Source organism: Gouania willdenowi, chromosome 6 (genome assembly GCF_900634775.1).
Source record: "Gouania willdenowi chromosome 6, fGouWil2.1, whole genome shotgun sequence".
NCBI classification, from domain to species: domain Eukaryota; kingdom Metazoa; phylum Chordata; class Actinopteri; order Blenniiformes; family Gobiesocidae; genus Gouania; species Gouania willdenowi.
The window spans coordinates 8,041,211-8,052,914 of NC_041049.1; the positions used below are offsets into that span (position 1 = coordinate 8,041,211).

An 11,704-nucleotide genomic window follows, 5' to 3' on the forward strand; every position below is an offset into this window, starting at 1 on the left:
GGACAAACATTCACTCTAGTTTACTCATTCCCGAAAACTATCAAAACCCAACAATACAAAAGGGAAAAAAAAGCTTTAAAACTGCTTAACAACGTAAATCTGTACCTGTATTTCATCTGAGACTTGATCTCATCCACTATTGATGCCAGTGTGAACCAAAGTGACATTTCTGGTGTGTTTCACAGACTAAAAGTTGTGCTAAAACAATGGTGGCTGTTGATGTTGTGGCCTCCATAAAGACCCAATTAATGCCAAAATCGGAGTGACATTACAGTATATATCAAAGAGAACAAAATAAAGAAAGCAGGACAAAATTTATGTCAAGTCAACCACATTCTCTTCCTTGTCTGGTGAAGAAAAACAAGAAATCACGTTGTAATCATGAAATAAAGACGCACATAAAGAGTTGTTTCTCCTGGAAAGAAAACTGTTAAAAGTTGAGAGTCGTATATCTTGAATGAATGTAAACACCAAAGACTTAATGACTGTGTAGGAAAAGTACATTTCAAAATTGTGTCAACCTGTGTCCACTTTTAAAGCATGTTCATCTGGAGTAGAGCAGAATGCCTGTCTGCATCCTGGATCAGGCAGAAACAGACGATTCAAATCACTGGTCTCATAGTTAAAAGGTGTGTTGTGGCATCTCCAATGTCATAGGAATGGTTTTGGTGGAGCATCAGATGATGTTTTAAGTTTTATTTTTTTCCTTCAGATTTTTCTCATGTTAGTTGAAGTTTTTTCTGTCATCTGAAGTCTCTCAAATGACTTTCCTTTAGTCCCTGCTGGAATGTGTGTTTGTGGGGGAGGATGTGTTTGTTCCAGGATGAAGAAGTTCTCTGGTCCTCTGCTTTGAGTCATAAAAGTGTAAATAATTCCAATTGTGCAAAAAGTATTTTTATCTCGGTCTGAGTTTCTACAGCTGAAACGTGGCTATTATAATAGAATTTTTGCAATTGGGTAAGAATAGTGGCTTGTGACGTTTTGGTGGCTTCTTGCATCACCACCCACCACTGTTGGCCCCGCCCCCTCCTATAAAACCTGTTGCCTCCACAATCTGTGGTGAGTAGGTTGGATTGTGAGTGAAGTGTATTGAGGCTTGAGTAGCTAATTAGCATAGCACAGATTGTTCATTGGAGATTTTATAGTGGGTGTGTCTTAACTGCTCCAGAAGCCCCGCCCATAATCAAGGCATTTTTTTTTTTGAATTTTCAGCCAAAACCTCAGGGTTTAGTTGGAAATCCCACAATGCAATGCACAAAACTTTTTCGATGTTCAAGTCACATGACAACAAACCCATTGTTACTGGTGAGTCGATAACCAACTTTAAAGTGGCACTTCCTACTTTTGATCATTTGTATGTGAGTAAATCCCTGTCAGAGGGTTTATGAGAACATCGTTTAGATGCCATACAGGGACATTTATGAAATGTGAATTATGTGGCTGAGCAGCTTTAATTAAAAAGTAAAAAGTTCCCCAAAGTGACTCAAAGAAGGCAGTGACCTAGTGACGGTAGACGGACATCGTTCCTGTTGCTCACGAGAGGCTTCGCTTAACAGCTCTGATCATGTTTGTGGAAAGGTTCTTCTGAGTCATCCCTACAGAACAAATGATGGAGCAAAGGTAAAACACCAACAGCTGTCTGCTTAAGGCCTTATTTTAGATCATACTTTGAGGAATCCTTCTCACCTGCAAAGTCGAGCACATAGTTGAAATTTCTGGTGTTGAAAAGCAAAGTTCCTGCTTGGTTCTGTTGGTACGCCACCTCAATGTCCTGACTAGAAATACTGCAACGATCCTACATTATATTGCAAAAATGCACATTTCAATCAATTTGTAGCTTTTGTGATGCAGCACCATTTACACAGAAAAACAGCCTTACTTTGGTGTAGTCCTTCCATTGGCCGTCAATATCTTTAAACTGCCAGCGTGGTCCCATGACGGAACTGAAGGTCGGGAAAATCACAGTAACAATTAAAATAGATGCAGTAAACAAGACAACCAGAGCCTATACTACGAAGCTAGATTTCTTCTTATCACGCTAACTTTTGGGATTTATTCCATGTGTCCTGTACTACAACAATGGCTAACTTCTTACGGGCTAAATCACCGTGGTAACTGAAAACCAGGTTTTGTTCTGGATGAGATCTGAGTGAGTACTAAGTCCCACCTCCAGAACAATCAGTTCTCTTGGACAATGACCTGCCCATTGTTAGAAGATCCTGGTTGGTGCAGATCTGACAGTTGCATTTAGGAAATAGAGATTAATAAAGCTGATATCTGCAGAGTCTGAGAGATGTCTCAATGTCCCAATGTCCCGCCCTAAACAACTTCACTTCCTCCTTCTGCCTCTGCCAATGTACCAGAAGCCACGCCTCTACTTTTCTGCACGCGTATTGTGGAACATAGCAAGGTTGCATTGGGTCGCATTGATATAGGTCAATGGGTCAGGTAAGAGCCAAAATCATATTTACCTGTTTGCTGTTGTCACACGCGGCCATGTTTCCTAAATTCACTTTGATTGACAGACTCCGTTACAGGAAGTGGAAGCCTATTGGCTGGGCGATCAAGGCGATAATTTCCATTTGTATAGGGGTCTATAGGATGAAGGCGGGACTTATATACATTGATGTATATGAATGACCACCGGCAGTAGACCATAGTAAAAGACGAGTTAGGTATTTTTTTGCATTTCAAAAGAATGATACATAAACGTAGATTTCTCAGAAACTCTGGATCTCAGATTTAAAAGACAAATGCAATCCTTTCATTTACTGATGACATCATTTAGGAAAGATATAGATTTATATCTGATGGACTGATTTACTGTCAGCTGATGAAGCCTGTGGAGAGACACTCTTTGTATCACGGATAGATCAACTCATTCATTCTTTCACTCATTCATTCATACATACTGTACATACACGCAGCAGGAACATACTACAGTGAAACAACGTATTCTCATCCCAGTGTGTGTGTGGTAAATTGAGGAGGACTACCTGAATTGAAACACGTCGGTGATGTAATAAAGTGAAACTGATCACAGCGCGCTCCGTTTATCGTCCCATGGATTAATATTTTATATTCTCATGCTTTTTACGCATTAACAGTGTCAGAAGCTTTCTGTCTGTGTTCTTTTCTTTCTGCTATTTCTGCAACAACACTGTTGTTTTTGGCCTAAATTATGGATTTAAATTCTTCATATTTTTAAATAATTATTCCTCTTTTGTGACTTAAATTGCTCTACAGTTTCTACGTGTACAGCGAAAAGGTTTTAAAGGAGACATATCATGCCTTTAAATCCTTCCTTTTTTACATATAAATCATACAGTTGTGGTCTATATAAAGCAGAACTGCAATGCTTGGGTCTGAATTCCTCATTATTATAGCTCCACAGGCCTTTTCTGATGTGCTTCTGAGAGCAACTCGTTTTGGTCTCTTTAAATGCAAATGAGACACTTCATACCCCCCCCCCCGTAGTTTGATAGAAGAGATACGATTATGTAGCGGCGCAGAAACTTTTTATTCAGAGGTTATTTACAAAATGTCAACAACAGAAGACTTGTCCATCCAGCTTTACATGTTCGAGCCAGAGTCTGACCCGACGGAGCGAGATGAAAATGATGATGAACCTGCAGAACCCTAACAAGTGAGCTAACACAAGTATCGAGCTAACGCTAGCACCAAACTAATGTCACGAAATGCATTTTAAGAAAAAAACCGCAAAATGAAATGACTAATGAAAACTTTAGACTTAAATTAAATCACGTAGGCCATATCATCAAGGATCTAAAACGAGCACACAGCGCTAACATATGAAGACCGTGCAACTGCTAATGCTAACAAAACAATGACAGGGACGTCTTATCATCACACTGTTTAGCGTTATTTACAGCTTACCAAAGTGCTCTGTTCGTCGTCTCCAAAGATAGAAGGAATTGAACCCTCAATCAGACAAAGTCTTTCAGCAAATCCTTCTTTATACTGGTGGAGGTTGATGAAGCAGTCATCCTTGAAGTGCTGCGCGCACACAAAAATGACCTTACGCACAGATGTGGGTACATTTCTATGAAAAATAAAACTCAACCAGGCACTTTGAAAAGGTTCTGATGCTGGGAGACGGTGTAATGAAGCGTGTGGGTTACTACATCCAACAACCAAACATTTTGACATGTCCTCTTCCGCATCCTTGAGCTTGGACTACAAAATTGCAGCGAGAAATAAAAAGTCAATGTACTAATTTGGCAGTTCCGCTGCAAATACTGTGACGTAATTGTTCAAAAAACGTAATAGGGAATCGAAAAATCGAAACAGATTGCAAAATATGACCAAAAGAGGATATAAAGATATCAATGGAGCACCTGAAGAGACTAATTTGAACTTTTTTGTACTTCTAATCAAAACAACAAAATGCATTTAAGGGCTAAAAAAGTGGATTTAGCATGATATGTCCCCTTTAAAATGTGTCTCAGGTTCTGTATTAGGTTTGCATGTTCTGTATTATTAGTTTACTGCACTACGACTCAGAAGGTTATTAGTTCAAGCAAAGCCCAAACTGTTCGTTTTACCCGACCTGTCGTTGTGTTGAACCCTCCTCACTCGCCTCTCCGTCCCAATGATGTTATTGATCTGAATCATTTCTACAAAAAGCCAAAGAAAGATAAATGTAAGCCTTGTACATTTCTGGATTATAATGAGACAAACTGTGTGTGTGTGTGTGTGTGTGTGTTACCTGGAAACTTCAGTGTGTACATAAACCCTCCGACTTTGAAGTGTATGTTACCCTGTGGATTCAGCTGGAAATGTCTCTCAATAGCAGCGCTGTCAAATGAACACAACTACACACACACACACACGCACACACACACACACACACATACACACACACACACACACACACACACACACACACTGTATAGTCCCTTAAACTGGTTTCTATTGTCATTGTTAATTCCTTGTGATTTTTTTCTCTAAAACACTTGTGTCACTTTAACTCAGCGGCCAATCACATCCCAGTTTGATCTCAGGTGGGCCAAAGCAGAAAAATACTGATATTTAAGGAAAAAAGAGCAATTGGATTAATATTGTGTCTTAGTTTGTACGTCGTGTTGGATGAGTTGCTTACATGAGCTTGATATTCTGTCCATACTCCTTCATCTGCCATAAACTCCCATTTGTATCCTCCATCAGAGAGCTGGGATGAAGCTGAAGGCAGCACTGAGGAGGAGTTCAGGCTGAAAACATGCGAGACATGTTGGAGAATTTCACTTTGATACATTTTAAAGGGACAGTATAAACTGCTGTTAAAGTGGACACTCACGACACAATGCTGGATGTTAGTTTGGGGCGACGGCGAACCTTCCTGTTCATGTTAGTCACCAGGTTGGTTTGAGTCATCGCTAAAAAATCACAGACTATCAGTCGCCTCAAGATTTCATAGGAAGATGAAGTTTTTTAGTGAGAGCACCACATACCTGAGAAGTTTAGAACGTACTGCACTGATCCAACGTTGAACTGGACTGATCCCTGAGGATTGATCCTGAACTGATGCTCTAGGTCTTTACTAGTGATGGATGAGGACTGTGTGCCGTAGCTCTGAAAGCACAGAGGGAATAACAACAGAGGGACATGATGGGGTTTTTACAGCTGATGTATGAGATGGTCTCACCTGCTGTGATCCATATTCACGCCACAGATGATCGTCTCTGAAGTACCAGCCCACGTCCTCTAACTGATGAACCAGCCTCTGCACCTTTAGAGCAGGATCTGACGTCTGCATAGAGTCAAAATCTATGACCAGCTGCCTGTGGAAACACACACTTTAAATCACATGTGTGTCAAACCCAAGGCTTGGGGGCCAAATCCGGCCCTTTAGAGCAGTGGTTCTCAAACTTTTTTGGCTCAAGTACCAACTTTCTCTTATTTCTGAATCCAAGTAGCCCCTTTGTCTGACTACAACATTTTTGCTCAGAATTCCATGAAAAAACAACTATAGAGCATAATGATGAAATGAAGGAGTGATAACACACATTTTCAGAATAAAAAAAAAATGTATTCATCTCCGTGGGGCAATTAGCACAGTTTCATCCCATCCAAGAATATGAAAAGACAATCACATCTAACATGGGGGGACAAGGGTGGGAGAACTGTAGGTCGCCCCATGGGCAACAACCTGTATTTAGGGGAAAAGTGAGAAAACAGAAGGAAAGGGAGAGGGGAAAAGGCAGGTCCTAACCTGAGTTCTCTATTGGGGATCACAGTGTAAAACTCAGAAAAAACCTAATCAGCGTACATCCACGAAGGGAGGGGGACGGAGCGTCATGTCTACACAAACATCTTGGTGAGATCTTGTTTTCGATATAGGCTAGCACAATTTTGGTAGCCTTGAGTCCTGGTCTCCAGCAGTATTCCGATAAAGTGGCCTTATCTTGCAGCCGAGCTTTAATTTCTCTAAGTTGGTTTCAAATTCCGTGTAAACGTTCCAAAGTAGCCCAGCTTATTTTTGAGTTCATTCATCACAAGTCTCAGATTTAAGAGCCCTGCACAATCCACCAGAAATGACTGCCAGCCTTCCCCAAACAGCTGTCAATGTAACACGGACTTTGCAATAGTTCAGAAAGCTGCCAGCTCCAATCAGCAGCATGCCTACTACCATAATTTCAATCATGTAGACATCTTCCATGTCCTCAACGGAAAGAATGGACAGTCACACAAACCTCCGCCAGGAGTCAAGCTCGTATCCAGCAACAAATGTTCCGTCCGGTCCGGTGGGCTCACCTCTGCCCGTTTTTGGTCGATTGCATTGAGAGACCAACTGATCATAAAAAGTCCATAATTTCAATGTTTTGATAGAGATGTAAAGAGAGGCTCCAATCAGATTCATAATACAAAACAAAACAAGCAGCAGTAAGGACAGATAAGGGTGGGAGAGGGAGCAGAGAATGTGACCGCCTTCATCGAGTGTAAGAAAAGAAGAATTTTGTAAATAAGTGGAATGAAATATTTAGTGCCTCCTGAATAGATTTATTCCTAGGGATGCACCCAGACATAAGCTGAAAATGAAACACCAAAATAAATGATTAGTACAGTTGCATTCATGGCTGAGTGTGTACTAACCTCACTGAAATCAAAGCATTGCAATTGTCTTAAATAATATTAATGCTTCAAAGAATACATCAATCATCCAGGCTCACCCGTGCTGACTGCGGTGTTTTAAACATCCTGTTCTGGTTGGTTGTTTCACTGTGTTTCGGCCAAGAACCAAACATGCACTTTTGGGCAGTTTTTGGCCAAAACATTTCGGTGGATGAATTTTGGATGCTTCACTAATTCTTATTTCTATAGTTTTTCTCATTTCTGGTCATCTCTCGCCACATCCCTTTTTCAGTTCATGTTCTAATCAAGATCATTTCCATCATCATTACTACTATAATAATCATTTTTAGCTAAAAAATAAACATTATGAATGTTTAATGCTCTCATTTGTTAATTTTCCACTCAGGAAATTTACTTGGATTTCCTGATATGTTTCGACTGTCAACTGCCAGTCTTCTTCAGAGGTGTCTGCTGATTGCTTTGATTCAATTCAGTTAAACTTTATTTATATAGAGCAAATTTACAACAAAAGTCATCTCAAAGCGCTATCAAGCTTTGATGTTTTTCTTGACTTCTGCATAATAATTCCAATAAGTTATTTTTGAAAAATATGTTAAGGTTGTCATTTATTTAGACAACTGTAAAGTACATTTCCTGAAAAACAGTTGAATAAATGAATCCTTAACATATTATTCAAAAAGCAGACGCCTTTGAAGTAGACGGGCAGTTGACAGTTGAAACATGTCAGGAAATCAAAGTAAATTTCCTGAGAAACACTTGTATGAATAATGAAACTATAACATACTATTTGAGGATAAATAGGTTCAGGTGAGAAAACAAACTGACCTCCCGTCACCAATGTGGAGGGTGATTCCTTTCACTCCTGGGTGACGATAGTGGGTCTCGATCACATGATCATTGTTGATTGACACCCACTGCTGACCATCTGACAACTGCCACATACTTCCTGTAAAACATAACACTGTGCCTTTAAGTGTCCTTAAACAAACATTAACATACAATAATTCCAGCAAGTTCATTTAGTCTTCTTTTATAAATCAATATGTTAAGACAGTCTTAACATATTGGCCAGAGACCATCAGGCAACAGGGGGAAAAAAACTCATAAGGACACATCAAAGCGATCAGCATATGCCTTTGAAGAAGACTGACAGTTGACAGTCGAAACGTGTCAGGAGATTAAAGTAAATTTCCTAAAAAAAAAAAGGTGTCTGAATAAAAGGAAACCTTAATATATTTATTAACATACAGTATAACACTCATCCAAAGGCGTTTATGTCATTTTGTTCCAGGTTGTCTATTAAAATAACTAAATAAATCATTAAAAATGATTAAACATTAAACACAGCCTCTGTTCCAAAACTATATTTATTTAAGTTTGATCAATAATAAACAAAAAAGTTTTGAATAACTCTCCCAGTTTAAGAACCATTGATGTAAACGGTGTTAAGCAGAAATGTGAACATTTTCAATGGAATTAGGATTATTGCTTCTTTAATACACACCTACAGCGTTCTCCTGGGAATAATCCTGTCCATAGGCCTGTAAACAAGAAATACACATCAGTAAGAATCATGTGAAATAAATCACCAATCATATTATTAGAAGGACTCACCATAATAATCTATGAAATAACAAGTCAATGGAGAAAATGAAAGTTTTAGAAGCGACGTCGCTTTCTAAAAGATATGTAAACAGAGCTGTGTGGTTTCACTTTCACTTTGTGAATGAACGCGTCACATATAATTATAGCTTCTTACCTTTTATGGAACATCCTATTTTCATAAATGCAAATATGAATTGAATGAATGTGTCCATATGTTGAAATGTTGGTCAATGCTGTTGAATTGAAATAACGTTTGAAAAATAATAATAATAATAATAATAATAATAATAATAATAATAATAATAATAATAATAATAATAATAATAATAAAATAAATATAGTCACAGAGTTAAAATCTTTTCAAAGGGGTTTTTATTTTATTACAGCTTTTTTTTTATTTTTTTAATTTTAATTTTTTTACTGCAGTTAGGGTGAGGTTTACAGTTTTCTGTTCGCTGGGATTTTGTTGTGTGTGTGTTTTGTTCCACACCTGCCAGAATGGTCAGCCTATGATTTATTTTGTGCCGCTTGTTTGCAGTTTAAAAAAAAAAAAACAGAAACAAAAAACCCCGAACATTCCAAAAAATTATTTTCTTAATTTTTTTTCTTCTTTTGGGTTCTTGTTTTCTAAGAATAGAAAAAATAGAATCCAAAATATTCCAGTTCTCGTGTGAGGATATTTAAATGGAAGAGAAAATGACTGTGATGGTGGCGGACCTGTGTGTTTTCAGTGATGGGTGCAGCTTTTATTTTGAAAGGGAGTCACTAACCACATTTCTATCACTAGAGAGAGGAAGTTTTATTCCAAACAAAGTGTTTGAACTTGACATTGAAACTACTGTTAAAATCCATGTATGGTTTGTTATTTGGTTTATACATTTTAAAATAAATAGAAAAAGCAAATAAACTGTGTTTTTGTTTTACTTATGTAAAACCAAAATGGAAATACAGGAAGAAAAAAATAAACAGATAAGTTGCTTTTTCTGTTTTACATTTGAAATGAGAAAATAGCAAAATTTTGTTTTGTTTGTGTGGTATTTGGATATTTACTTGTGTGCTGTGAGTGTGTGATTCAATGTATTAGCTTAGTCTGTAGTCCTTTGTATTTATTTTTTAAAGTTTTGTTTTCTGTTAAACATTTATTTGTACATCCCCGTTTGGAATTGTTTTTGTTTCAACCTATTGTGAGCTCTTATTTTGTAATACAACTCTGACCACCAAAAGCAGGAGATTGTTAATGCTGCTTAATAACACAGAGAATGCAGAATATTTAACAGTTAACAGTGTTTTAGTTTTTATACACCTGAAAGAAAAAGAAAACAGACCACAAACACTTATTCAAACTTTTATTCTCAATGCTGATATGCAGAATTACTTTGGACTAAGGAACATATCAGGTCAACAAATGTAAAGCACCTTATATGGCTTCAAGTGTGTGTGCGTAGTGTGGTTGCAACTTTGTGCAAAACAGTCATGAAATTGCATTTTTCTATCTAATATAAAGGCAGCAAAAATGTACATATACTGACTATCATGTATATATTGTATGACTGTGTGAGTGATTGTTTTGACAGTAGTTTATTTTTCTGTTTTGGCAGTAATAAAAGTTGATTCCCTGATTAAAATAATGAAGATTAGCTATTGTGTGGCCTATATTGACCATGGCTGATAGTAAAATAAAAGGTTTACACATGATTGCATAGAGATAGCTTGGCATTATTCACGCTTACCGATTTCATAACTCCAAATCAGAGGTGGGAACAAGTCACTACTTCTCAAGTCTCAAGTCATGTCACTGAAGTCCTGAGTCAAAGCCAATCAAGTCCAAATCAAGTCCAAGTCAAGTCAAAAGTCCTCAACTTTAATTTACAAGTCTCAACAAGTCATGAGTCCATAATGTACCACTAGTGCCATTTTACAGAGCAAGTTTATTCAACAAAATAGTGATATCTGACAATATGGTTTTTTAAACAAATCAATCCACAATATTTTTAAATTTGAAAATTTTCCACAGTTCCTTTGTTAACCAAACAAATAATAATTAAACTGTTAAGTAGAACCCGGTATATTTTTCTAAATTATGGCATAATCTTCTATAATCTTCTCAAGTCAAAAGTCTGAAGTGTGAGTTAAGTTACGAGTCTTTTGTTTTCAACTCTAAGTCAAGTTGCTAGTCCTTTGTGATTTTGCCAGGTGGAGTCTAAAGTCATGTGACTAGAGTCAACACCTCTGTTAAATGAAACAGAAACAAATTTTAAAAAAAAAAAACACATTGTAACCTGTAGGGATGTAACGATTAATCGTAAGGCAGTTAAAAATCGATTCATAGGTACCACGGTTCACATCGATGCTCTGAAAATTGAATCGCAGTACTTTTTTTAAACAGCAGAGGGCGCTATATATTAATCCCTCCAGAAGCGGACGTGACGGGCGGAATCTGCTACTACTTTCTTTCTGGCCGCCATTTACTGTTAAACATGCTCATAAATGATTCTTTACTCCTTTAGCACCGAAAGAATATCTGTAATATTACGTGAATATCTGTAAAAGTCACGTTTTTCTATTAGCTCTGTCTGCTAGCATAGCTTCTCTTCTTCACTGGTGGAATATCTGCATGCCAACCGACCATTGGGTTACCAGCGCCCTCTGCTGGTCCCAACAAATATCTGACGTAAATACAGTAAAATGACTGTTTTCTTTTTTTTTTTAAAAGTCCAATTGTTAAGGCACAAAATACATTTTCAGTTGCACTTTTAAAAAGAAAAAGAACTATTATGTAGTTTTGAATTGTTTACTATAGAACCAGAATTTAAATTAATGGGCTTCTTCTTCATTTGTATTATTCCTTTATTTATTTCATTCAAGATTTATTTTTAGTTAAATTGCATTGTTTTGAATAGTTTATCAAAGGATTCTTTTGACACTGAAAAATAAAAGGAAAATAGTACAGTATTTTCCCCAAAAAAATAAAGGAATATTTTTCAGT

The 11,704-nt window shown here is 37.3% G+C and overlaps 1 protein-coding gene across 2 annotated transcripts; it reads right to left on the reverse strand.

The window, feature by feature from the left end:
* Positions 1 to 5: 5 nt before the first annotated feature.
* Positions 6 to 8,827, reverse strand: LOC114465017 (uncharacterized). Of its 2 annotated transcripts, none has more exons than XM_028449734.1 (12): positions 8,728 to 8,827; positions 8,618 to 8,654; positions 7,939 to 8,059; positions 5,666 to 5,801; positions 5,472 to 5,592; positions 5,318 to 5,396; positions 5,123 to 5,231; positions 4,730 to 4,835; positions 4,571 to 4,637; positions 1,880 to 1,943; positions 1,687 to 1,795; positions 6 to 1,595 (listed from the first exon to the last, which is right to left on the reverse strand). In XM_028449734.1, exons 1-12 carry the CDS (start codon positions 8,728 to 8,730, stop codon positions 1,534 to 1,536), a joined length of 1,014 nt encoding a protein of 337 aa, XP_028305535.1. In that variant the 5' UTR covers positions 8,731 to 8,827; the 3' UTR covers positions 6 to 1,533. The 2 variants fall into 2 exon arrangements, with proteins under 2 accessions (XP_028305535.1, XP_028305536.1); XM_028449735.1 differs by having other exon boundaries at positions 8,622 to 8,654; positions 8,728 to 8,783.
* Positions 8,828 to 11,704: the final 2,877 nt, after the last annotated feature.